This window comes from Dothidotthia symphoricarpi (assembly GCF_010015815.1).
Source record: "Dothidotthia symphoricarpi CBS 119687 unplaced genomic scaffold P153scaffold_1, whole genome shotgun sequence".
Taxonomy (NCBI): Eukaryota; Fungi; Ascomycota; class Dothideomycetes; order Pleosporales; family Dothidotthiaceae; genus Dothidotthia; species Dothidotthia symphoricarpi.
Genome location: NW_022985008.1, coordinates 1,830,031 through 1,856,306, shown reverse-complemented (window position 1 = coordinate 1,856,306; position 26,276 = coordinate 1,830,031). Strand labels below are relative to the sequence as shown.

Below are 26,276 nucleotides of genomic sequence, written 5' to 3'. Positions count from 1 at the left end.
CGATCCCATCATTTGCGTATCTCAGTCACTCTACTAAATACAGACTTGTTAAAATTTCTACCTACACACCCCTTTTACCCGTCCTATCCCACTCATCCCGTATCTATCAACTCGCTCAAGAATCCCACCACTCAACTCCCCTCACCTCACCTCACCCTGGCATGTCCCCGAACAGATCACTCACACATCATCAACCCACATATCTCACGCCATGAAAATCTTCTGCAACCACTTTCTGGCTCGCACCGCATGGACTTGACCTGACTTGGGGAAAAAGACATGCCATTACCAACCCCAATTACGAACTACCTACTGTACAGCGCAGACCACACCAGACCAGACCAGACCAGACCAAACCAGCCCAGACCAAAAGCGACCCAGAAGCGGAGAAAAAGCCCCCAGTGAAACCATCCATTCCATACCATTCCATTGCATGCCATTGCATTGCATAGCATTGCATTCTTTTTTTCAAGGCAAAAAACCGCCGTACGTTTGGGGGGCGTGAGAAAAGGGAGCAAGGCCAGGTAGCAAAAAAAAGGGGAGATGTCAAGTAAGAAAAGCCCCACAACCCGCAACCCCAACCCCGTATATCAACATCCGCATGCGCAAGAAAAAGGATCACACACGACGACTACAACGGCGCTGCGCCACCTAACCGCCACGACCGCCATACGGGTTGTGTCTGTAGTTATTCGTCCTGCCGCCGCCGCGGTAGTTAGCGCCTGGCTTGCCCGCGTTCTTGGGGCCGGTGGGCGCGTTGATGGGGGCATTGCTAGGGCCAGCGGGGGGCTGCGAGGAGCCAGAGCGCGCGCGGTTGTTGTTGTGTTGTTTTGCGAAGCCGCCGCGACCGCCGGGGCCGGAGGGGATGGACGGCTGCGGGATGTCCTCGTACATGCCTTCCCAGCTTGTGGGGCCGCCTTGGCCGCCGTAGCCGGCTGATTGCTGCATGCGGCGCGCTTGCTGTTGCTCGTATTTCTGCTGCTCGAAGGCCATTTGCTCCTGTGCTGTGTAGGCTGGGCGGGGCTGCGCGTTCATCATGCCTTGGTTTGCACCGCCGTTGTTGTTGTTGCCGTTGCCGTTGCCGCCGCCGCCACCTCCACCGCCTTGCTGCATTTGCATTTGCTGCATCTGTTGCATCTGTTGCATCTGCTGCATTTGCATTGGGTTCATGCCGCCACCGCCGCCACCCATGGCTTGGGGATTCGGGCTTCCAGTGCCGCGGTTCATGCCTGCCATCATCTGTTGCTGCATTTGTTGCATCTGCATAGGGTTCATGGCTCCCATGCCGCCCATGGGGTTGGGCATGCCTCCGCCTTGAGCGGCGCCGGCAAGCTGTTGTTGCATCTGCTGGAAGTACTGTTGCATGCGCTGCCAATATTGGGCCATCATGGCGGGCGTCATGGCTCCGTTGCCGCCTTGTGGTTGTTGTGGCTGGTTGTTCTGGTTGTCGTAGCCTCCGTTTCCACCACCGCCGCCACCGCCGTCACGGTTGCCGAACTTGTTACCACGGCCAAACTTCTTGTCGTCTTCACCATCTCGCATATTGCCTCGAGGTTGAGCGCGCTTAACCTCAATGGGCTTGCCCAGAATCGTAAGGGGTCCCTTCAGTGTCGCATCTACCGCAGCGTCGCCATCAAACGTGACGAAACCGAAACCACGAGGTCTGCCTGTCTCTTTGTCCATCATGAGTGTGGCATCGACCACACGTCCAAACTGCTTGAAGAAGCCTGTGAAATCTTCCTCTGTCGCTTCTTGGCTGACGCCGCCCACGAAGATCTTGCTTGTGCGCTCCTGTTCCTCTCTGGGAATGGCTCGTTTGGGGTCAATCTAGTCCAATGTTAATGAGGTACATATACTGTTTAAGGATTGGACGTACAATCTTGCCATCAAGATAGTGCTCCTTCACCATGACGGTGTTAACGCATCTGGGATCTTTGAACGTGAGGAACCCGAATCCTCGCGAGCGGCCGGTCGCAGAGTCGCGCATAACAGTGCACTCGCTGACCTCGCCAAACTGAGAAAAGTAGTCCTTGAGAGATTCTGCGAACGCTAGGTCAGTATGAAGAATCTCAACTGAGCGTTGTGGTCATGAGCTTTTCGAAAGTTCGAAGCACAGCTCAAGGTGTGGAGTAGGGTGGAGGTGGTGGTCCTTACGTTCTGTTGTCTCCCAGTTCAAGCCTCCAATGAACATCTTGCTGTGATGAAAGTCAGTGGGTTACATTTCTCGACTACAGCCAAAAAGCTAAAACAAAATGATCAAGAAGAGGGTGCATCAAAGGTCCACCAGGTCCCCCATAGTAGCGCATGCTAGTGTACAGCGCGCAATGATGGCAAGACAATTCGATATTTTTTTATCCTTGCTGAGCGTGCATTCAGACTGATAACTCGAGTAGCTTAGTCCACCCTTGCGTTTGGTGTAGTTCAAGGCTTCTACCAACTCAGACATATAGGAGAACATATCATGCGCTAGATATATAGGGCAAAGATCATGCCTCCTGCATTTCGGCAAGTTCGCTGGAGATACAGAGAAAGGATCCAAATGGCTGTTTTTGGAGCAGTGGTTGTCGTAATTGCGGGTCCAGGTCGCGTCGTTTGGTGGCTGAAATGGTTCGCAATTCCGCTGGCGCAAGCACTTGGTTTCATCGTCAACTTAAGCAGTATAGGCGTATCGATCCTTCTCCGGTTCGCATAGATAGTCGGGGTCTTGCGTGAAGGCGTGGGAATCCGTGGACGCGTAGTTGGATAAGCGAAAGCGATGTCTGTGCCGCTTTCCCGATTTAAACGTCGAACTCGTGGCGTTCACCCAATCAGACCGGTGCGGAGGATGCATCCTGAGTACCCAAATACCACCCGTCGAGGTTCAAGTAGAAGCAGCCCTGCAAAAGGCACAGTATGTTCGGATGAAGCGTCTGTGTTCTGCTATGGACTCGAGTGTGGACGTCTTAAAGCAGATCGTCACACAGCTCGATGGACTACCCTCAGCTTGCGTTACTGGTACGCGCTATCAAGTACCTAGGTATATATCGACATGAGGCGCTGCCAAACCCCTCGGCAAGCCGTGAGAGTCCTCGCGTAAGGCGTACTGATGGGTGATCTGAGTATAGCAGCCGTCGCAGTTCACGCTCCTGCTTGTTCCAAATCTCATGATCGCAATGTCGTCCGCCATGCCTTGAACACCTCGCCAATCGTGCGAAATCTGTACCGCAACATGCGCTCTGGCAAACACCTAGCTCCTGTTCCATCATTCTACCAGGCCCGTTGCTTTTCAGCCCCAGTACTCTTGAAATGGAGAGTCGCACAAGCTGAGTCTCATGATTTTGCCATGCATGCTCCTCAATATTGAGTGTTTAAGCTGGGTTTCCAGCTTCACCTTGCTGCTTCGCCCATTTTGGGCGGAAAGAATTCATGGCAAGGCCTTGAATAGTGCGTTGCATGCCATGGGCGTTGCAACCTTCGTTGCGATACTTATGCAATCGTCTTGATTGGCTGTTTTCAAACCGTGTGATGCACCTCTTGAGAGTAAACGAAAGAAGCAATGCAGAACTTACCCGTCCTCTTTGACGTTGATCGGACCATAATTGTCCTCCTCCATGGGCGCATTGTCATAAGACTGCTGGCCACCTGCATTGTAGTGGGACCCATCCATATTTGCGTCGTCGCCGCCAGCGCCCTGCTCCTGCCACGAAGGCGCAGCTTCGTCGCCGCCATTTTGCGCCTGTTCTTGAGGGGGGGCCGGCCCTGGTTCTACATGTGCTGGCTCTGGTTCTGTCTTGGGTGCTGAGGCTGGGGCTGCCGCCGCGTGCTTGGAGGCTGGCTCGTCATCGTACCTGAAGACGTGTTAGCAAGACTCGAACTACGCGACATGGCCGGGACGTCTCGCGTAGGAAATGGCACTCACAGGTCGTCGAAGAGATCGTCGTCAAAGTTTTCGTCGGCCATGTTGCGGTTCTAGAAGCTGCAAAAAGAAGGGAAAAAGATGAGTGAGTGAAGCTCAAGCAGCTCAAAGCTTTCGTGTAAGCCGACGCGGCGCGGTCGCTGCAAACGTCAAGTAAGTTTTCCTACAAAGCTCAATGACCAGATTACGTGAAGATAAAAAGAGACGCGACCAGTGGGCAAGACTCGTCGTGGTAGGAAGGCTGGATTGGGCGCGCGTGTGTTGAAAGATGAACAGAGTCTGACAACGTGAGGAGATGCGAAAGGAAAGCGCGCTAGGACTGGTCTAGCCTTGGCGGGCAGGTGCGCCTGAGTAAGGTGGTCCATGGTCGAGTTGCGGGCGTGCCGACTCCACGAGTAGCCATCGACTGCGGGGCCGCCCTGCGACATATACATATTCACCATGGCCTCCAAGAAGCAGCAGCAACAACAACAGCAACAGGTACGTGGATGTGCTACTAGTCCGTGGCTGTCATGTGATTGCTAACTTGCTGCTTAGGAAATGGTTCAGGTCGGTTCGTACACTTCTGGGTCGCAAGCAGGCGTCATAGCATCCAGGGTAGCTAACACCTCGCCTTGCCCTCTACAGACCGCACCTCGTACGTTGGCCTGCCTGCGACGCGTACGTCTCCTCCTTTGCTGATATTTGCGCGCAGATCAGCATCTCCCTTCTGGAAGACCACCTCCAACACCTCGAGCTCGTCGCAGAACAAGAAGATCATAGGCGCGTCCTATTCACACGCTGATATACTCAATTTCAGTTCATTGTACGATCTGTCGATAGCGACCCTATAGCACACATGCTGATGTCTCCAGGAGCCTCTCCAAAACCAATTCGCGACCTCAAACCCCCCCATCCACCAACCATAGTCGCGAGTCTAGCGCTGCCCCAGCCCGGACAAGCAGCACAACCTCCCCACGACCTACAAAACACAACTACAGCAGTTTCCTTCGCGACACCCACCAGGACTGGAACGATGAGGAGGGGGACGGTGACATCATGTTCGAAGACGACGAGGATGAGTTTGGTCTTCCAAGCATCGCAAACATGAGGAGAAAAGGACGGCGGAAGCAGCCATCCATAGGAAAGGATGCAGGGGGTTCAAGTGGTCGAAACAGCTTGGGCTCGACGGCATGGCGTGCTATAGACAGTGGCGACATAGCCGAGGAAAGAGGCGTTCCCAACTATCCCACGGCGAAGAAGTTGGAAGGAAAGATACTGCGGCCGCAATATCAAGAGATACTACGCGACCCAGCCAATTCCTTGCATCTCATTTCGCACTCCCCTGTACCAACGAACGCCTCCGCAAAGCAAATCGAAGAGCACTCTGCGCGGACAACAAGAATCAACAAATTCAAACGAATACTACAGGCGAGCACCATCTCCTTATCCGAGCTGCGCGACTCGGCGTGGTCGGGTGTACCATCTGAAGTTCGCGCCATGACATGGCAGATTCTTCTGGGCTATCTCCCAACCAGTAGCGAGCGCAGAGTTGCGACGCTGGAACGAAAACGAAGGGAATACCTGGATGGCGTGCGGCAAGCTTTTGAACGAGCTGGAACGGGTGCTATATCCTCGACAAATCGTGGACGGGCTCGCGGCCTAGACGAAGCAATCTGGCATCAGATCAGCATTGACGTACCTCGAACAAATCCACATCTCGAACTCTACAGTTACGAGGCAACACAACGGTCTCTGGAAAGGATTCTCTACTTATGGGCTATACGGCATCCCGCCTCAGGATACGTGCAAGGTATCAATGACCTGGTCACACCATTTTGGCAGGTTTTCCTCGGCGCCTACATCTCGGATCCAGACATCGAGTTTGGTATGGATCCTGGTCAACTGCCAAAACAGGTATTGGATGCTGTGGAAGCAGATTCGTTTTGGTGTCTTACAAAGCTCCTTGATGGTATACAGGACAACTATATCGCGCAACAACCAGGTATTCAACGGCAGGTTGCAAGTCTACGAGATCTCACTACACGCATCGACGATGGGTTAGCGAAACACTTGCAAAATGAGGGGGTCGAGTTCATACAGTTCAGCTTCCGATGGATGAACTGTCTCCTTATGCGCGAGATCTCCGTCAAGAACACAATACGGATGTGGGATACATATCTGGTGTGTGACAATACAGCTGCTTCTTTCACAGATATCCTCAACTAACACGTACCAGGCTGAAGAAGACGGGTTTTCGTCCTTCCATCTCTACGTCTGCGCCGCATTCCTCGTAAAATGGTCTGATCAGCTCCGTAAAATGGATTTCCAGGAGGTCATGATGTTCTTGCAAGCTCTGCCGACGCGGCAATGGACCGAAAAAGACATCGAGTTGTTATTGAGTGAAGCATTCATCTGGCAAAGTCTCTTCAGAGGGAGCAGTGCGCATTTAAAGAATACAGGGTCAAGTAGTGGTGGCGTAGGCATGGGTCCTGATTTTTGAGCGCGTGCTGTGTACCCAGACAAGACTCGTAGGCCAGCGAGAGGATTCGCTCGTATTTAGTCTGATCTTGCAAATGCTCGCATAAGTTCTAAGTGACAGATAGCCATAGCTTACAACCGAAAATCATGACCTCGGTGTATCACCTTCCGACACGGCATATATCAATACCGGATAACATCGCATTTCTACCTCAAATGACCGAGTAGCTGAGAAACAGTAAGAGCAACCCCACCTTTCAGGTACCCCTCACACGTCACACGGCTTTCCTTCTCTACCCCCGCATATACAAAGCCAACCTTCCACCGCGAAGCACCCAACCCCCAAACCACACATCATCAACCCCCGCGCAAAATGTCACCACCACCCCGTCCGCCCTTCTCGTCCCTCCCCCTCGACAAAAACGGCCCGCCAGGCAATGCATGGGGTCTGTACGGCGCTCACGACGAGCTCGGCGCTCTAAACATGATCACGCCCTCGACCGTCAAAGCCGCAGCGCAGGAGATCCAAACCGGCGACCGCGTCTCCCTAGACTGGTACCTGAACAAGCCTTCGCACCCATCCTTTGGCCGCCCGTCTTTTGGCTGGAAGATCGAAAACCGATGTCACCCCGACGGAAGAAAACGGACTGTTAACGACGACGAACTGCACATCAACACGCAGAGTAGTAGCCAGTGGGATGGGTTCCGGCACTACGGGTATCAGCAGGCGAAGCGGTACTACGGCGGGAGGTCGCAGGCGGATGTTGAGGGGAGCGAGGTGATTGGGATTGATCGCGTTGCGCACTCGGGGGGTATTACGGCGAGGGGCGTTATTCTGGATTACCCGCGGTGGTTGGAGAAGAAGGGGAAGGATAAGGTCGATGCACTCGCGGCGAACTGCATCAATGTGGCGACGCTGAAGGATATGCTTCAAGACACGGGCGTTCAGCCTCGAGATGGCGATTTGCTGCTGGTGAGGACGGGGTTCACGAAGCATTATGACGCGCTGGATGAGCAGGGGAGGAAGGATCTTGCGACCAAGCCGCCGAACTTTTTGGGTGTGGAGAGCTCGAAGGCGGTCGCGCAGTTGATTTGGGAGAGTGGGTTTGTCGCGGTTGCTGGGTATGTTGCCCCGTCTTTTCTGTATTCCATGCTTGCTACTTTGTCTCCTCGTGGCTGACTATTACGTGTCGCGAAGTGATGCCCCGTCCTTCGAGATGAGTCCGCTAGTAGGCCCCCATAACGCACCAGGCGGTATCTGGGCAGGTGAAGCGTGGGAAAACGACATGCAAGGTGGCGGCCTGCTTCACCAGTGGTTTCTGGGTGGGTGGGGGCTGATGATCGGCGAGATGTGGGATTTGGAGCGCTTGTGTGAGAAGGCGGAGGAGTTGGGACGGCACACGTGCTTTGTTAGCAGTGTGCCGTTGAAGGTGAGTAATTTCGACTTCATGTTCTTGCGAGAGGTAGTCCGAGCTAACGTATGTACAGGTTCCCGGTGGTGTGGCGAGTCCGCCGAATGCTGTTGCAATATTCTAGGCGGCCATGATGGAATTACATAGCTTGTTGGTACTGATCATACTCATTATGAGTAGTAGTTTGAGGATGTTTGAATCGAGCCAGTACTGTCGTCTCATCCTCCCACTCTCGCCATCCATGCCTACCCATTATCTCTCCACCAGCGCAAGACAGCGAAGGTTTATGTTTAAGAGGAAGAGAGAAGGAGATTCGTTGTTTTTGGGGTAATAGAAGTTCGAATTCAGGAATAGATCGAGTCGAAACATGTAGAATGCTTGTAGCAAACAAACGTGAGTGCTCCTATACTGCAAGATTAGATGCTATAACAACAACACACAGGTAGGCGTGTACCAATGATACCCAAGGCGGATGAGCCTCACAAGTTGCTTACATGTAGTTGTCAAGCTGTTGCAAACCCTCACTGCAGCTTTGTTCCGGGTATGCCCTCCCATCTCCGCACTCAATCTAGTTTTGAGCCAAAGAGCGGCAACCGTTTTCATGCAACGTCGGCTTACGCGTTTTAGTATTCCAAGGAATTTTAGAATACTGTCCGAAACGCGCGGTTCGGAGGTAGTTAGTGTGTTTAGTTTGCTTGTAGTGTTTGGTATGCTTGTAGAGGTTTTGAGAAGATGATATAGATGGATGGATGGCAGTGTGTTTCCACGCAAAGCATGTCCTATTCACCACGGTCGACATTTCCAGCCGGTTATGGGAGCACATCGAACGGGTTCGAGGTCGTTTGAGAACATGCAGCCTTTCCAGGCCTCCTAGTCCTTTCGGACTTTCGAGTCGGTGCAGTTCGACCAGCCATTTCGCAGTTTCCCACGGGGACAAAAAGAGTTTGAATAAAGAATAAAGGACGACACTTCCGTAGGAAGAGGTCCAGTGTCAAATCACCACGTACAGAATACGCTGGATTCGACGAGAACAAGCGGTTGCGTGCGTAACACGCGCCTGCAGTTCTATACCGGAACACTCAGTGAAGAGGTCCGGGCCGGCTCGTACAATGACGAGTCGAGAGGAAGAGATATCTGGTGCGACCCAGACAGGACAGGCGAGGGAATACTAGCTCAAAGGCTAGGAAAAGAGAGAGTGAGGATGTGGTGAGGATGTTGGGGAACGTCTGTGAGAAAGGCTTTAAAGAGAGGTCGAGGCCTGTGCGTGTGGGTTTGCTTGGCGGGTCACAGAGAGGGCGCAAAGAAACTCGGTGAACGGTGAACAGAGTGCAGATGTTAGATTCTTCCTCAATCTCTCTCGACATCGATTTCCCCTCCGAAGCACGATCATGGCAACGGTCGCCCAACATCGCCATAACGGACAAGATGGAAACGGTGCCGAGCTAGGTGATATGGACAGGTAATACGGGTTGCAACGTGACAGCAAGATCTAGGCAGAGTGCTAGGGAAGAAAGGGGCGTTGGATAGGAGTCTAAGACGGTCGAGGAGGAGAAATGTACTAGAGAGACAGAAATTGAATGTAGAATGCAGATGGACGTGTAAGATTAGGCAAAACAAAGAAACGACATGAAAAAACCTACTCAGGCTCGTATGTAACGTCGTACCGTAGCCACCGGATCCAGGAAGGCATGCACTCGTAAGGTGTAATAATCCAGCATAGCCTGGTCGGGGGAAGTCTACATCTCCCCCTACTCCGTACGAGAGCCCCATCCATCTGAAACCCGAGCTATCAGAACCACGCGCAAAATCACATCACGTAAAGAGGTAAATGAGAGCAGATTGTTTGAACATGGTCGTGACATCGTGATATTGTCTCTCCAACATTACCCGAAGATCCACCACGGCTCGCCACTCATCGAGCAATACTCTTCGATTCGACAAAGTCGCCAAAACCGACTATATACGCCACGCACCAATCAGTCCTCCAAACAGACAACCACCCATGTCCTGATATCTCAAACAGTGAGAACGTGCCATGATCATGCGCACGCCTAATCGAAATGAAGATGATGAAGAAGAAGAGCAAGAACAAGAAGAAGCAAAAGACGCCAATCCCCAGTTCGCGCGGGTTCCAGCAGCGAAGGTATCCATTGGGGATGCACTATGCAACGCGCAAAACGCCTTTGATAACAAAAAGAAAACAAACAAACAAAAAACAGAGTTCCGTCCCTGATCAAGCGGTCGTAGAAACTCGTGAAAAAAACACACGGAGAAAAAAAAGGCACCTTCCGAGATGTTGAGTCATCATGTGAACATGTCACGACTCTCTCTCTTTCTCCATAGAACGCCGTGGTGTAGTGTACAAAATAGAACATGGTCGAATAAACAGCGTCGATGAGGTACTCGCATGGCAACACATTCCAGAATATGGCCGCAGATTCCACGTCGTAATCCGTGTGCCCAAAAGGCGTCGTGAAAGTACCTGATCAGAAGGATATCAAGAAGCGAGGCGTCGTAGAGTGGCGTCAATAAGGGGATACTGGGTAAACAATGAGGTTGTAGGATGGCGGCTCCTAAGAGACCTTTCAGCTCATGTCCATCATGTCCTCCACATCAACGGCGCGGTCCTGATCGTATGTGGCCAGCATCTCATCACTCGGTCCAAAATTGCCTTCATAGACAGTGGCGCCCGACCGCCTCCTGTTCTGAACCCACTGGCAACCGAAGCACTGGAGCACTTGTTCAGCCGTGGGTCTCTGATCCGGGATTGGGTGTAGCATCGCCATTACAACCTGATCCATGGAACTCATGTCTTCTCGGTCGATCATGAACTTGGGCGCTCGTGCGAGTTCCTTTTCTGGGTTGGACGCTGGCTGCACTTGGATGGAGGATGGTGAGTCGAAGTCCGAGTCGGACATCATGAAGCCGTCCATGGAGGTTCGGGCGATTTCCGTGACTGGGTCACCGTTCGAGTCGCGGCTCAATGTGCTGCTTTCCGCGCTCCAAGTTAGGCTTGGGAGCACGTTCTCGAATTCGCCTGATCGCAACTTTTGCCAGTATGCACCGTTCTCTGGGATGACACAATTACCAGCTATCTCAGCCAGCATCATGCCAAGAGCAAAGACATCGGCAGGTTTATCAAATCGACCAGAAAGAGCTTCCGGAGCAAGGTAGTGACGATCACCCTCCCCATCGATGTGCTTGGGGGCGGGCCATGGGCTGGCTAGACCGAAGTCGGCAATCTTTAGGCCGCCTTCGAAATCGATCAGAATATTGGCGGGCTTCAGGTCCAGGTGGATGTAACCAGAGTTATGAATGAACGTGAGACCCTACGACATTGTTAGATTTTGTCACCAACTGCACATGTGCTTGCTTACCATTGATAGTTCCATGAGTATCTTCCAGATGCGAAAATCGTCAAGACGGCCGCTGAATCCAGTAGTATCAAGGAATCGTCTCAAGTTGCCACTCTCGCAATACTCGGTTTGGATGTAAAGACGCGCGTCGTGCTCCCAGTGATCTTTGATGCTGAGAACGTGGTCGTTGCCACGAAGAGCGTACAGTACTTCTACCTCACGCATCTTCCGCTGACGGTCGCCCATACCAATGTAGGTTTTCTTCGACTTCTTCACCACCCACACCTGACTTCCAGCAGGAGATCTCTCAGGCGAAGTCTTCACAGGTTGGCTCACACGGTATACTATGGAGAACTCCCCTTCGCCACCGTCAAGTTCTTTCACTTCGCGGAAACGTGAGGCTAGCGACTCATCCACATCATTCTTTGTCAGTCCAATGGGTATGGCGCTCTGGTCGTTGCTGAAAAATACCGAATGGTCACGGGAGGCGGTGGGTGTGGCAGGCGGGAAAGAGTCGAGGCTGCTGTTGAAGTTTATCGAACCTCGCCTGTTACCTGATAATGAGAGCCTCCTAGTGTCTGGAGCGAACATAGTCTCACTTGGTGACTGTGGGGAGGATGCACCAAAAGAGATGGCCGCTGCTGGAGGTTGCTTAGTGACGTTCTTGACGTACGAATGAATAGGCGCTCGCAAAGCTCGTCGCGAAAGCGGCGATGGGCGACCAAGCTTCTTGGACTGCCGCAAAAGCCGAGTTCGAGCAAAAGAAAGAGTTTGTGAAGATGAGATACCGCATATCGTCGAGTGTAGTTCCTCGCCAGGCAACGTATTCTCTTCGATCGGCGAACAAGTACTGATTGAAATTGAAGTGGACTTACCATTTGTGTGACCCTCGATCTCTGGTACAGCAAACGTATTCTCTCCAATGGAAGGACGCTGGCGGAATGTCTTGCGTCGTAGGCTGCTCTCCTTGGATCGGCGGCTTGAACCACCATGTGACTTGGTGGGTGTGGGGGGCGTATCGTCAGTACCGGACAGGCTATCAACCATTCGGTTGGCTGTTGGTGACTCGATCATTCTGTTAGCTGACGGTGACTGGGAGTCAGGTAAGACATCGTCATCTCCATCTACGCTAACAAAGCTTCCCCGTCGCTGATGGGAGCTACCCATGTTACCGAATATGTTTGTGCTCGTGCCGAAAGACTCCGTAGAGAACTTTGAAACATGGCTGCTAAACGGTGTGCTTGTCGTACCGAACTGAGGCTGTGGTCGTGTGGAGTTGCCAAAGAGGCTACCTCCGCGTTTGACCAATGGGGTATCAATGACTTCCGCTCTGTCGCCCGCGGCTGGGGGGTATGACAGCCGTTTTGATGGAGTATCGGGCATGATGTATCTGCCTGCAGCTCCAGGAAGGTCGTTTACGTTGCGGTTCTTCTTTGAGAGCAGACCTGTTGAGAAAGCGACAGGTGGTGGCTGTACCACTTTGAAGGGTGTATCAAACGCCTCTTCCGATTCTTCATCAGTTTCTGACAGGTATGGACGACCTACACCAATGGGCAGAGACCGCGAGAACTGGTGAGATGGTCCCGCAGGCGTTGGTGGAGCTCCAAAGAGTCTTGCCCGGGGTGGAGCCATCGGAGGTGTTTCTCCACTGAAGGCGGACGAAGAAGACGGAGTGTGCGCATGAGATAGAGGATGAGGTTGTACGGCTCCGGTGCTACTACGAACGAAGGGCTGAGGCAGGCCCATGCGCTCTGGATCAAACGTAGACTTACGGAACGGAGTATGGGAAGGTGTGATGTTCTGTCCCATCGAGCCATCCAAAGACATGCGGTTTCGCGTCTTGGAGGCAGCTGCACCAGGGAACGCAAACTCGCCGTCGAATGCTGGCTTGGGTCGCGGGGTGTTTGTCGATCGTTGGGACAAGGTCGATTTTCGTAGTGATGTCCCTCTCCGCAGAGGAGACTGTGTGTTGTTGATAGGCGATGAGAAGGCAAATCCGCCAAAGGACTCGTTCTCGTTTGTCCGTTGCGGTTCTTGCATAGACGCTCTAGACCCATTTGGCTGATCGAATATACTCTCGAAGTCATTTCCGAGACTGGGTATGCCGTACAAGCTTCTCCTCTTTGCCACCGGACTGCTGCCGGTTCCCCCGCTCAAGTTCATGACTCCGTCGTTGCGCTTGAGCGGGCTTGACTTGATCGGCGCGGGCGACGGCTCTGGTCGCCGCGCAAACTCAAATTTGATGGGTTTGTCGTTCAAACCATATCTGTCCGTGTCCATCATGTCGGGGTGGTCAACGCTAGAGCGGGGTTCGGGTGTATTTTCTTGTCCAGGCGCGTTTCGTGACGTGAATGGAGTCGAGTTTCCGGTTTCGGTCGAGTCGGCCAGAACGCGGTGCGGGCTCTTGGATTTGCTGTTGCGCGTGCGCGGCGACGAGCGGAATGGTGCTGAGCGACGTATTGTGAACTTCTTCTTGGCCGGGACCGTCTGCGCCAGTGGTGACTCGGGATAGGCTGCGACGGGGCTTGTAGGGCCGTGCTGCTTCGGGCTGAAGGCGCGCGTTAAGGCTAACGGCGATATGGGCGAGCGTGGCGAGTCGGAGTTGCGCATCTGGAAGCGCGAGGGTTTGGAAGGCGAGCGCGAGAGGGAGCGGCGGAGCTGTTGCAGGTGAGAAAAGTGCGTGCCTTCCAGGCGGTAATTGTGGGGGTGGGTGGGTGAAGGTAGGTGCATGGTGCCGCAACCCTCACGATGCGGCGAGTACGCGAAGTCCATGGGGAGTGAAAGCGGTGATGCGGTGGTGTTGTGCAGTGACGTTCTTGGCGGGGGGTTGGAGACGTGATTGTGGTCCGTGAGTGAGAGGGTCCAGCGTGCTGTGTTGCGCGTCGCGACCGTGGATGCCTGGGTGCTGGGTTCGTCGATGCAAATGTAGCGCACGCGGGGATCAGTCTTGAGTAGGTCGTTGGAGGAGTGCGGGGTGGGAGGTGGTGACGCGGTGGTAGGAATGCGTTGAATGCCGTGACAGCCGCGCAAACAGTTGTCGCAATTAATCTAACCAGGAATTCCTCCACGCGCAGCGACTAGGTTCGGCGGAGCTCCATGCAAGGCCTGCTGGTGCTGTGCAGAAGGAGCGTGGTGATGCGAAGAGGTGGAGAAGGGTGTTGTGTTGTCTGAAGTTCGTGGTCGGTAGCGATTCGTGGGAGTCGGCGTGCGGGAGGCTGGTTCGTGTTGTTGTTGTTGCAGGCGCACACTAGTCAGCGCGTAACGTGATTAACGTGATGATGGTGATGATGCAACCGGGCAAAGAGACAGTGGTCGAAGCATGGACGGACGGGCGATGTAAAGACCCTTCTTGAGCTCTCAGCGATCGAACGGGGTGATAGAAGAAGGCGCGAGCGCGTTCGACAACTTCTTGTGACCGGGAACTCGATTTGGCGCTAGTGGAGGGCACGTGCGCGTCGTGCATCACGAAAACGGTTGGAATCGTCTCGGCGAGCCGCGTGAGCAAATCGAATCCAATCGAATCCACAGTGCCAGGCACAACGTGAAGCACGTAGCTCGAGTACAGAGTGGGACCGAAACAAACTTAGAACAAACTTAGAACACTGAGCGCTACGGTGCTGCTGGCAGAGCGCTGACAGTCTTCTCCCACGCGTTGCTTTGTTTGTTGGTAAACAGTAGAACGCTTAGTGTATTCGCCACCAGTACCCGTCAGCATGGGGCAGGACGGTGCTCGAACCACATCGAGATCGTCACTGCAGAAGCTGCTAGCATGTCTAGTGCCCCTGAAGAGCCCAAATGAAGTTAATCTTACAGTCCTCATGCATCGCGGCCCGCAGGACGATGAACTGTGCGAGGGCACGAAGACACCCATCTCCACATGATTGTCTCTGCGGCGGCCGCTTCTGCTATCGATTGTATTGATCGTCAATCGATACGACGAGGCGCCGAGCACAGGGTTTGAATGGAGGGGCAGAATAGTGTTGCGATGCTTGTTGAAGGACCTCCATGCTGCACTGCGCGGCTGTCTGTCGACAGTTGCTGGAAAAGTCCCTGACGCCCTTCAATAGACCATCTCCCGACCAATTGCAAAAGCTTCCGGTGCCGTCCATTATTGTTTAGTCGGAAGCGTAACCTCGTTCCGACAGGGTCGGCTAGTTGCTCCTGACAAGGTGGCTTGATGGACTTGGAAATAACAGACATCGTGTTCAACAATCTGCCCATACGGCACCTCGCAATCAGCCCGTACTTTTCGTCGTCGTTGGAATTTCGCGTTGTTCAGAGTGACGACGTTTTCTCTTTAGTCTCTTTAGTAGCAAGAGTGAGAAGCAAACACAATTCTGTTGAAGATTCTGATCATGGCATTGTGACTTCTCGTCATTGAAGCTGACCGTGGGTGCCCTGAGATGGATGTCGATCAACCTCATGACCTGTTTCAGGGCACTTTATTGACCGGCTAGAGCTGTGTTTTCGCTGCCGTTTCCCGATGGCTCACCATGCGACGATTGCGCTTGTGTTTGGTGATGACCAGGCGGCCTCAGCGTGTTGTTAGACCCTGGCCGTTAACAAATACTGACGTCGTGACCTGGAGATCCCGAGCTATCGTCAGCTCCAGAGTTGGCATTGGAAAAGCTCTAGAAGCTAACTAACATAAGGCTGAAACTCTGATCGTGTATTGCCTCGAGATCGAACAGGTACAAGATCGATGACATGTCTGACATCTCCCGAAATCGTCATCTCAATCGGGAAGTCGCAACGTTCATCAATCGAGGAATGAACCGAACGCTGGGCTTCCCCAAACATCTTGCTGTCTTCGACAATCGAATCTCCTTTAGAAAAAACTGAAGCCTCATTCGGTTCGGAGTGGTTTTGCCGGATCGTCAATTACAGACCCCGGGCACTTTGTAAAAGCAAGGGAGGTTGATGCCCGAATGCCGGGTACCGTTCCAGGATGCACGCGGGACGTTTGAGAGCCCAGGACTTTTTGGTTCATGTCGTGCAGCCCTAGCCGTAGCCACATCGTCCTTGCGTCAGCCTACGCATGTCAACATGCAAAAGCAACATCGCCAGCAGCCAGAAAACTTGAAAATGAAAGCCACAAATTTGGCGGAAATGACAACCTGAAGTTATTTTTGCAGAGTTTTGGCGGCAGGTGGCAGGTGTCCATCAGTCCTCGAAGAGATTGTATCTAACAACCAAAGTGAAACGCCACACTCCATGCAGAAAAACCATCGACTAGCGACGAGTCCGAAACCAGCAAGGCATTGAGTATAGAAAATGAGCAGTTCATTACCCCAGCAACAGTTTTTCTCGCATGTCCGCGGCCGCGAATTTGTGTTTCCCAGATGGAGGTACCTTGACCAGAGTATCTGGGCATCCTCTGGCACACAACGATGGGTTGTCTCGTCAACCAAAGGGTTGGCAAGTTGGACGGGACGAACAGACCCTGATGTGATTCACTATGATCTCCAGGAGTGATGTCAGGAATGTGGAGGTAATAGTGGTTGGGTAGTCATCTTCGACCCAACTTTCAAGTAATAGATGAATACTACTCTTGGGCGAGGAGCCTGTCGTACTGATGATTGTAACATGACTGGGCTGTCGTGGGTGATGATTTATTGACATGTTTGTCAAGCTGACGACATATTTCTGTATAGTTGTTCGCACGCCGACACACGGATACGGCTGGTTTACATCGACGTGATGGTTGATGGCGGTCCATTATGGCCATGTATAGATCTGAATGTGAGCCAGAAAGAAAACACCATACTCCCTGTTCGTTCCCATGTCAAAAGGCTTCGTCATCAGTATCGTCTTCCAATTGTCCCGTTTAATTGAATTATACTTTGATCCTGTTGAATACAAACACATTTGTAATAGAAGCACTCTCTCAGCAGTGATCTCTACTATATGCATTACCGAAGTTAGGACTCAAGCGTCGGAACACATAGACTTGATTAAAATGAGAGGTGGTGCGTAAAGTGTCGTGTGTCAAGGTTGAGCGCAAGCTGCTGGTATTACCATGAGTACCAGCGCTAGTCTGGACGACGTTAGTTTGGTTAGTTTGGCGGGGTGAGTCAATTGCGAGTGTGAAGAGGGGTAGAGCACAAAATAACAAAATAATCTCGACTTTTGAGCGCACACGACACAACAAACACAGTCAACCGCAATCATGGCCGACCAACAGCCTCCAGCGCCCCAGGCCGAGGCCGCCAAAGATCTACACACTGATCCCGTCACCGGCGAGAAGATCTCCAAGAGCGAGCTGAAACGGCGACAGAAGCAGCGCGAGAGGGACGAGAAGAAGAAGGAGAAGGAGGCAGCATTGCCTGTGCGTGAGAAGAAGGAGAAGAAGGATGACGTTGAAGAGCTGAACCCAAATGTGCGCATTTTTGTATTCTTCAACGATTATTGACTGGCTGCATGGCTAACATGTCCAGCAATACTTCGAGATCCGCTCCAACAAGATCAACGCGCTCCGAGCCTCCAAGCAACCAAACCCGTACCCACACAAATTCCATGTCAACTACAATCTTCCCGACTTTGTACGCGATTACTCCCATCTCAAGAAGAGCGAGGTGGTCGAGGACAAGGAAATCCGCATTGGTCTGCGCGTCATTGCGCAACGCTCCTCTTCGAGCAAGCTCCACTTCTACGTTTGTAGGTCGGCCCTGCACAGTACTTATGACACTATTTAATACTGGGCAGGCAAGGCAGAGGGAACCTCGATCCAGGTTATGTGCCAGATCGACAATGCCAAGGGTGATGTCGACTTCGAGAAGCAGCACGAGAACATTCAGCGTGGTGATATCATCGGCGTTATCGGTTTCCCAGGTCGCACAAACCCCAAGAAGGGTGGTGAGGGCGAGCTCAGCATCTTCGCCAGGGAAGTCATTCTCCTCACGCCATGCCTGAGGATGTTGCCGACAGAGCACTTGTAAGCATCGACTCCCTGCACTGACGGTAACGTCACTGACATTATGACAGTGGGTACAAGGACCAGGAGCAGCGCCACCGAAACCGTTTCCTCGATCTCATCATGAATGATTCCACACGGAACACCTTCATCACACGAACCAAGATCGTCAAGTACGTCCGCAAATACCTAGACGAGCGAGACTTCCTGGAAGTGCAGACACCCATGATGAACAAGATCGCTGGAGGTGCCACTGCGCGGCCGTTCAAGACATATCACAACGAATTGGACATGGAACTTTTCCTTCGAATTGCCCCCGAGTTGTACCTAAAGGAGCTTGTTGTCGGAGGTCTCGAGAGAGTCTACGAAATTGGTCGCCAGTTCCGAAACGAGGGCATCGATCTGACCCACAACCCCGAGTTCACCACCTGCGAGTTTTATATGGCCTACGCAGACTACAACGATGTCATGGACATGACTGAGGAGATGGTCAGTGGCTTAGTCAAGGAGATTACAGGTAGCTACGAGACAGTGTTCCACACCCAGAGTGGGGAAGAATACAAGGTCAATTGGGCAGCGCCATGGAGACGAGTGGAGATGATCCCGGCGCTGGAGGAAGCTACAGGAGAGAAGTTCCCACCTGCGAACCAACTACACACCACCGAGACCAACGAGTTTCTCAAGAAGGTGCTCAAGAAGGTCAACGTCGACTGCTCCGAGCCCCGCACAAACTCAAGGATGATTGACAAGCTGGTGAGTGGTTATGTTGCGCAACTTCAATTGCAGCAGCTAATCGTGAGAAGGTCGGCGAGTTCATCGAAGAGACCGCTATCAACCCTACCTTTATCGTGGGCCATCCCGAGGTCATGTCACCGCTGGCCAAGTACCATCGTGAAATCCCAGGGTATGTAAAACAACAACCTGTCTGAGGAAGAACTAGCTAACCATTCCAGTCTCTGCGAGCGTTTCGAGGCCTTCGTCTGCAAGAAGGAGATTTGCAACGCCTACACAGAGTTGAACGACCCCTTCGACCAGCGTCTGCGATTTGTAAGATTCCGCCCAACACACGCAATCAGACAGAGTCACTGATACTAGCACAGGAAGAGCAAGCAAACCAGAAGGACCAGGGAGACGATGAAGCACAGCTGATCGACGAAACCTTCTGCCAAGCGCTCGAGTACGGTCTTCCACCAACCGGTGGATGGGGAATGGGAATCGACAGACTGGTTATGTTCTTGACCAACAACTACAGTATTAAGGAGGTCATCACCTTCCCCTTCATGAAGGACGTCGTCGAGGACAAGAAGACCCCGACTGCTGCGGAAGTCGTCGGCATTGAGCCGAAGCCCGAGGAGGGTATCCGTACGTGTAACCTACTGCAGACTCATATTCATTTCACTGACTCGTTCTAGATCACAAGTAGATGCAGCATAGCATTACAGGCGTAGGAGGTTAAGGCATGGAAAGATTCATGAGACATGTTACATAGATGATGATGTGTCATTGGGTTCATTTCGGGAAGCATTAGTCAAGGAATTAAAATTAGAGATTTCTCCACCATCAAAACTGTTCTTGTATTTCTGTGTCAAATGCCTCTGCTTGCGAGACATTCTCGATGATTGACATGTACTAGAAAGGTGATTCTTCAAATTATGGATGCAACTCGAAGACTGTATTATTCCAACGCGTGAGGTTCCCACACCAACCAGCATTTCTTTCCAGATAAACGTCCAACAATTACATTTTCAACCACATCACCCATCCCACTCCCCAACCTCAATACTTGGGCTTAAAAGGCAGCGTCGCCATCTGCCTCCCCACATCCCCCTTCACCCCAAACAGCTGATACAACCACGGAATAATCGTAAAAAAGCTCTGCGGCTCGCCCATATGCCTCACCCCCTTAACAAACCGCGCCTCCTTGGGCGCCCCATGCTCAAGCGCAACATAATAGTCGTCAACGGGGAAGATCTGGTCCTCCGTCCCATTGACAAGCAGCAGCCGCGCACACCGCGGCCGATCTAGCGTTCCGTCCTCCAGGAGAGAGAATTTCCGCATCCCCTCCGCCTTGAAGGCTTCCACGTCGGCCCCGTACCCGAACTTATACGCCAGCGTGTCGGCGAGGTCGAATGGGTACTCTAGCGTGTTGACCGCGTCGAGCCACTCGCGCGCAAACATGTGATGGCAGCCGCCGCCCAGGGCAACGACGCCAGCCAGTTTCTCCGCATGTGTGTGCGCCGCGCGAATAGCGTAGTACCCGCCTGTGCTGAACGCCCAGATAGCGACACGGTCGGCGTCGATGCCAGATTGCCGCGCAACCCAGTCAAACACGCTACTGTACAGACGGTCGGGGGACGTGGGATCGCTGGCTGCAGCGGGACAGTCGCCCGTCCCGGGTATCTCCATGACCAGCGTAGCAACGCCGACCTGGCGCCAGCCCTCCATCCACACCGCCAGCTCGGTGCGGTACCCGTCCAGCCCCGTGAAGATGACGAGCAGCGGCACGGGGGACGACGCGCTGGCCCCCGCGGGCACGAGGTGGTATACGGGGATGTCGCTCCCTTCGTCGGGCAGCCGGTGCGTGTGCGGAATCACCACTTCGTGGACGGGATGTTCGCGCATCCCCAGCCCCTTGATACACACTTCTTTCCCGCGCGTCCAGGCTTCCCTCTGCACCGCGCTGCGCGGGGCCGGGAACCGCGCTATCCTGTACACGGCGCTGGAGCGCAGATAGTACTCGGACGCTTTTTCGCGCTCGCCGTGCCGCTCGGCTTCCTGCGCGATGCGGGCGAGCTTCTCCGCTTGTGGGAAGTAGACGCGCGCGTATGCGTCCCAGTCGTATGGCTCTTTGAAGTCGCCGGCTATTAGGTCTGCGACGATGGGCTCGAAGTCTGCGGCTGTGCTGAACATGAAGGGGTAGACGCCCATTTCTGCCTTTGGGGTTGGTTAGTTTTTTTTTGGCTGGGTGGTGGGAAGGGGGGTGGGCGTACGGGTTTCTTCCATTTCGTCTCCCAGAGCTGCTTGAAGCTTTCGTGGTGTGGCGCGATGCTTTTTAGTTGGTCTTGGATGTAGAATTTGCCGCCTGGTGCTGCCATGGTGACGTTTGTGTCCTTCTGTTGATTGGGTGATGTATGGCTCTTAATCTGGGTGATAGGATTGTGCGGACGCGTTCAGATTGAATGACGGAAACAGTAACATCTTCTCGTACGGTCGGACACCTTCCATTTATCTATCCTCTTAGAGACTGTTGACGGGTTGCGAAAGCCGGCATGGCTATTGCAGTATGATGATGTCCGGAGCGAGCGCCGCAGGTGGGGAGCCGAACACCATCTTGTGTAACGACCTTCGGGAATGCGTTTCAGGGCTATTTGCAGGGCGCGGTGTGTCTGGGGTAGGGTGAGGTCATGTATCACTATTCACGGAAGAGAAAGGGTAAGAGGTGTTCTGAAGTGTAGGTAGATGTTCATTCGTAGCGAGAGAGAGCCATAAGGGCTTAGTCTTGCGCTAATCATCTGGTGTCGTCTGTCTGTTGACGTTTTGTGTTCATGTCCCATAATCCCATAGTCTGATAGTCTGATAGTCCGGAGTCGCAGAATCCATATTGTACATCATGTCGTGAAAATCGTGTCGTCGTGTGCAAATCATCTCGTCGTCTGCGTACCAAGCGCCGCTGTCCAATTTGGGCATCGATCCGTAAACACCATGAAAGCCATCTCGCCGTGTGTATACCAACCCGCCGTCCAGTCTGGGTATCATTTCATAAACGCCAAAGTCAACTGTTCTCATCCAATCTCAGTCTGTACCTCCATCTTCATCCTCCTCTTGACTAGATCGCGACATCAGATATCCAGACCCTCCGCATCATCCTCGTTCGCAACTTGCTCGGCGTGCAGGAGAAGCGGGGAGGGACGGTCTGCGGTTGCTCCTCCATGACGTCGGTGGTCGTGGGCATCCATGCGCAGGTTGGCCAGGACTCCAGGCGGGACGTTGAGCTGGACGTTCTTGAGCTTAGGTACAATTCCAGTAGCAAGCGCACAGTGAATGGCACAGAAAGTCTCGCGCGTCAACTCCGTAGGCATATGAGTGGGGTGTTTGAAGGTCAACGACTGCAAGTTAGGGAAACGCTTCAGGATGTTCTCCCAGTCAGATCCGGTGTTGACATCGTGAGAGTCGCGCTTGAACGCATCACCGAACTCAGTCGTATGAATCGGCGCAACAATGACAAGGTGTTCAACGTACTCGCCAATTCCCTCTAAGGCCGCGACGACGTGTTCCGCATAGACGTTATTGATCTCGCCGTTAATGAGTAGCCTCGAGAAAAGAGTCTTGTCAGCCACTGGTTTGGCACCATTAGTGTGCTTGGAGAGCTGGCGCACAGTGTAAGCGTTGATCGGGAGATGGTAGATACCATCATAGTAAGTCATAGCTGTAGCCAGGACAGCATCAAGTTCGACTATATCCGCAATCGTAGACCGACGAGAGAGGCGAGATCGTGAAGAAGACCGAAAGTCGGTAGTCAGAAAGGACTTCTTGGCAGGGTATCCGGCGCACCCCATGCGCAACGACTTCTCAGACTCCTTGGCAGCGGGAGCGATCTCTGGGTCGCTGTCACTGCTGCTCTTAGAGTTCTCCGCTGGCTTACCAGCTGCCTTGATGTTGATAGGGTCGGAGCGAGCGAACAGGCCAGGACCAGCAGGTGGGTCAGCAACAGTGTCAGAGCCAAGCTCTTCCTCAAACTCACCATTATCTGTGGCGTTGTACAGAGTCATTGCCGCGAACATTCGGCCAGATTCAGACAACAAACGTCCTCGACCGCCGCGGATGAGAGGCCTCGCCAAAGCTTCATCGCGTTGAGCCTGCAGCTGGGCGCTGAGCAGCGAGTAGCCACCAGCTCGAGTAGAATCATCTTTCTTGTTGGCGTTGGTGTTCATCTTGCAGTAGTAGATGTGCACTAGTGTTTTATCAGCAAGTGGCTTCATTAGATGGCAGTTATTGTAGAGCACTCACCTGGAGGATATAATAGTCTTCAAGCACCGGTTGACACCTAGAAAGGCCTTGCGGTCGAATTAGCGTTGAATCTAAGTGGTAGAACGTGAACGCGGAACGAGGCAACAAAAGAGCTTGCAGCCAGAGAGGTAGAGAGGTAGAGAGAAAGAGAGAAGAGCTCTGGAGCGAGAAAAGTCTTCAAATATGAAGCCCACGGTGACTGACGATGCTTGGCAACCCCGTTGCTGGGGACTGCAAACGGGCGTCACCAAATCAACACCAAAGGCAACAGTCCGCATTGGGAAAGCGCGCTAGATTGAGCAAGATTCTGAAGACTCACCGGTGGTGAAGGGGAGTATCCATGGCCTTGGTGCTGTTGTAAACAGTGATGTGCAGTGAGCGCATCCAAGGGGTACAGCACTGGCACATGCTGTGACGGTAGTGTAGAGAATGCAGATCAGAAGCCATCCATGCGATCCATATACATTGGCACTCTCGACTCCTGCCAGAGACGAATACTGGGCGGACGCTCAAGCTCGTTTGAGTGTGACCTCTCACATACAAGGCGCGTCCAAGTAACGCGGAGGGAATGCATGGCAATCGTATCTCTTCCAACGCCTTCGTCCTACCGAGATGTGACGACGTGAAGTAGGTACTCCTGAAGCAGCTTGGACGTAGGGAGTACGTGGTGAATGCGACTACCCCCGGCATGGTGCAGCGGAGATAGGCTTTCACCTAGAAGTCCAACTTGGACGAGCCTTGGTGACCTGCGTAGAGATGGCGAGTGTGCTTGCTGTCAACACCCACCATCAAACATTGTAGTACTGCAGGAGAATGTTTCCCTCCGATCATAGACATGGCGGTCATGAAGAGGTGAGGTGAAGGGTAGACACGTGAAGCATCACGTTCAACGGCGAGTTTAGGGTAATTTAGCCGAGCTGCATACACGCCATGCTGCCGCGTGCGCTAACGGTGCGTCATTCAGCCTCGGAGATGCGGGGCACATGCCAGCTCTTTTGTCAGCCCCTCCATCGAACCATCTTTCTTCTCTTTGTTCAATTCGGATAAATAGCTGCGATCTTCTACCAGCATCAATTGAGCCTCGTGTTACCTACCCAATTGATCTGCTTCTACCCTGCAAAGTCACACTCGTAGCAGACAGAGCGAGCATTCTTGGATAGCCTTGGTAAGCTCCGAATCCCAATCCGAAAGCAATGTTTGAGTATCTGGAGAGCGCAGTTCGAATCCTCCGCTGCAAAAACCTTCGCGTCCGCATGATTGCTGCATCTTTTGCGCCTTATCCCGTTCCAGATCTCATCACGGCTCCAAATTCGTATAGTCGAACTAACGATCTTATCAAGTTCTTGGCTTACTGGTTCCACGCATCTCCGGACCACGCGCCTATCGAGCGCTGCTCACACCACCACACCTGTCTCCAGTTCAGTCTCCCACAGACCCACCCTCGTACGAACCACAATCGCCATCATGGTCACAGGCGCAAGAAGGACGCCGTCCCGAAAGGGTACGATCGCACTCTCCTACCCGAATACTGTCGCTATTAAAGCAGCGCAACATGGGAGTGATAAGCACAGGAGAGATAACGTCTGCGACAGGCTCCATGGCGGATATGCCCACGGATCTCAAGGACCAGATTGAGAAACTGGAGGAGCTGTTCGTCGTTCCTACAGCTAAGCTCAAGGAAATCTCGGAGCACTTCAAGAATGAGCTCGAGCAGGGGCTCACCACGGAAGGAGGCGATATCGTGAGTCGTGTTGGGTACGTCGTCGAACAGCCATGCTGACTGACAATACTAGCCTATGAATGCGACCTGGTGCATGGCCTTCCCCGACGGCAAGGAGCAGGGCACCTATCTTGCCCTCGACATGGGAGGCACCAACCTCCGAGTGTGTGAAGTTACCCTAACGGAAGAGGATGGCGAGTTTGACATTATACAATCTAAATACCGCATGCCCGAGGAGCTGAAGACGGGCACTGCAGACGAGCTCTGGGGTTACGTCGCCGACTGCCTGCAGCAATTCATCGAGTACCACCACCCCGACGAGGAGCTTGACGACCTTCCTCTTGGGTTCACTTTCTCATACCCAGCAACGCAAGACTACATCGACCACGGTGTCCTCCAGCGATGGACAAAGGGCTTCGACATCGATGGTGTCGAAGGCAAAGACGTGGTGCCACCCTTCCAGAAAGCGCTGGCCGAGCGCAACGTGCCCATCAAGCTCGTAGCTCTGGTCAACGACACAACCGGCACCATGATCGCCTCCGCGTACACCAACACGAAGATCCAGATCGGCTGCATATTCGGCACAGGCTGCAACGCCGCGTACATGGAAGAATGCGGCGAGATTCCCAAGCTCGCACACATGAAGCTCGACCCTAAACTGCCCATGGCCGTCAACTGTGAATGGGGCGCCTTCGACAACGGGCACAAGGTCCTCCCGCGCACACCCTACGACATCATCATCGACAAGGAGTCCCCTCGCCCAGGCCAGCAGACATTCGAGAAGATGGTCGCCGGCCTGTACCTCGGCGAAGTCTTCCGCCTCGTCCTCGTCGACCTGCACAAGGGCGACGCATGCCACATCTTCGAGGGCCAAGACATCAGCAAGCTCGAGAAGCCCTACTCGCTCGACGCCGGCTTCCTCTCCGCCATCGAAGAAGACCCCTTCGAGAACCTCAACGAGACGGGCGAGCTCATGGAGAAAACCCTAGGCATCACCTGCAACAAGCCCGAACTCGAGCTCCTGCGCCGCCTCGCAGAACTCATCGGCACCCGCGCCGCCCGCCTCACCGCTTGTGGTATCGCCGGTATCTGCATGCACAAGAAGTGGGCCCAGGTTCATGTCGGCGCCGACGGCTCCGTCTTCTCGAAGTACCCGCACTTCAAGATCCGCCAGGCGCAGGCACTCAAGGAGATCCTCGACTGGGAGCCCAAGTTCGGACGCGGCAAGGGCGACCCCGTTGAGGTGCTTCCTGCCGAGGATGGCTCCGGTGTGGGCGCGGCGCTGATTGCGGCGCTGACGGTTAAGCGTGTGCAGCAGGGTCAGCTGGCGGGTATTCAGGATACCGAGGCGCTGCTGAAGATGGTGCCTAAGAAGGGCTTGAAGGAGTGAGTAGACGGACGTACGATGGTGGGATTTAGAAAGTGAGGGGATTTTCCATGTCATAGAGTCATGTCCATACAGTCAGTCAGTCAGTCACCTTTTGTCGAATGTAAAGCGTATCCAACAATCCAT

At 53.3% G+C, this 26,276-nt stretch overlaps 9 protein-coding genes across 9 annotated transcripts; 5 read left to right on the top strand and 4 right to left on the bottom strand.

Annotated features, from left to right (window-relative positions):
* Window positions 1–165: 165 nt before the first annotated feature.
* P153DRAFT_362712 (uncharacterized protein) lies at window positions 166–3,671 on the bottom strand. Its single transcript, XM_033667201.1, has 4 exons — window positions 3,549–3,671; window positions 2,155–2,195; window positions 1,877–2,040; window positions 166–1,827 (listed from the first exon to the last, which is right to left on the bottom strand). The coding sequence occupies exons 1-4, from the start codon at window positions 3,644–3,646 to the stop codon at window positions 652–654; spliced, it is 1,479 nt and encodes a 492-aa protein (XP_033529399.1). The 5' UTR covers window positions 3,647–3,671; the 3' UTR covers window positions 166–651.
* A 665-nt stretch (window positions 3,672–4,336) lies between these two features.
* P153DRAFT_380812 (GTPase activating protein-like protein GYP1) lies at window positions 4,337–6,377 on the top strand (the record flags this gene model as incomplete). Its single annotated transcript, XM_033669965.1, has 6 exons — window positions 4,337–4,375; window positions 4,433–4,448; window positions 4,523–4,532; window positions 4,590–4,700; window positions 4,750–6,058; window positions 6,114–6,377. The coding sequence occupies 6 exons, from the start codon at window positions 4,337–4,339 to the stop codon at window positions 6,375–6,377; spliced, it is 1,749 nt and encodes a 582-aa protein (XP_033529398.1).
* A 378-nt stretch (window positions 6,378–6,755) lies between these two features.
* P153DRAFT_362711 (uncharacterized protein) lies at window positions 6,756–7,742 on the top strand. The gene has a single exon (XM_033667200.1). It carries the CDS (start codon window positions 6,840–6,842, stop codon window positions 7,533–7,535), a length of 696 nt encoding a protein of 231 aa, XP_033529397.1. The 5' UTR covers window positions 6,756–6,839; the 3' UTR covers window positions 7,536–7,742.
* Window positions 7,553–7,970, top strand: P153DRAFT_362710 (uncharacterized protein). The gene is made up of 2 exons (XM_033667199.1): window positions 7,553–7,785; window positions 7,844–7,970. Exons 1-2 carry the CDS (start codon window positions 7,642–7,644, stop codon window positions 7,889–7,891), a joined length of 192 nt encoding a protein of 63 aa, XP_033529396.1. The 5' UTR covers window positions 7,553–7,641; the 3' UTR covers window positions 7,892–7,970.
* A 2,382-nt stretch (window positions 7,971–10,352) lies between these two features.
* Window positions 10,353–13,895, bottom strand: P153DRAFT_278677 (uncharacterized protein; the record flags this gene model as incomplete). Its single annotated transcript, XM_033662967.1, has 2 exons — window positions 10,353–11,096; window positions 11,145–13,895. 2 exons carry the CDS (start codon window positions 13,893–13,895, stop codon window positions 10,353–10,355), a joined length of 3,495 nt encoding a protein of 1,164 aa, XP_033529395.1.
* A 3,384-nt stretch (window positions 13,896–17,279) lies between these two features.
* On the top strand, window positions 17,280–19,476 carry P153DRAFT_329959 (lysyl-tRNA synthetase). The gene is made up of 8 exons (XM_033665416.1): window positions 17,280–17,502; window positions 17,561–17,780; window positions 17,829–18,057; window positions 18,108–18,789; window positions 18,840–18,940; window positions 18,990–19,083; window positions 19,137–19,398; window positions 19,449–19,476. The coding sequence occupies exons 1-8, from the start codon at window positions 17,293–17,295 to the stop codon at window positions 19,457–19,459; spliced, it is 1,809 nt and encodes a 602-aa protein (XP_033529394.1). The 5' UTR covers window positions 17,280–17,292; the 3' UTR covers window positions 19,460–19,476.
* A 336-nt stretch (window positions 19,477–19,812) lies between these two features.
* On the bottom strand, window positions 19,813–21,131 carry P153DRAFT_279889 (alpha/beta-hydrolase; the record flags this gene model as incomplete). The annotated part of the gene is made up of 2 exons (XM_033663048.1): window positions 19,813–20,970; window positions 21,027–21,131. The coding sequence occupies 2 exons, from the start codon at window positions 21,129–21,131 to the stop codon at window positions 19,813–19,815; spliced, it is 1,263 nt and encodes a 420-aa protein (XP_033529393.1).
* A 930-nt stretch (window positions 21,132–22,061) lies between these two features.
* On the bottom strand, window positions 22,062–22,613 carry P153DRAFT_275367 (uncharacterized protein; the record flags this gene model as incomplete). Its single annotated transcript, XM_033662934.1, has 1 exon — window positions 22,062–22,613. A coding segment is annotated over one exon (552 nt), but the record flags the coding sequence as incomplete, so codon positions are not given.
* Window positions 22,614–24,405: 1,792 nt separating this feature from the next.
* On the top strand, window positions 24,406–26,261 carry P153DRAFT_362702 (hexokinase-like protein). The gene is made up of 3 exons (XM_033667198.1): window positions 24,406–24,544; window positions 24,636–24,784; window positions 24,837–26,261. The coding sequence occupies exons 1-3, from the start codon at window positions 24,508–24,510 to the stop codon at window positions 26,151–26,153; spliced, it is 1,503 nt and encodes a 500-aa protein (XP_033529391.1). The 5' UTR covers window positions 24,406–24,507; the 3' UTR covers window positions 26,154–26,261.
* Window positions 26,262–26,276: the final 15 nt, after the last annotated feature.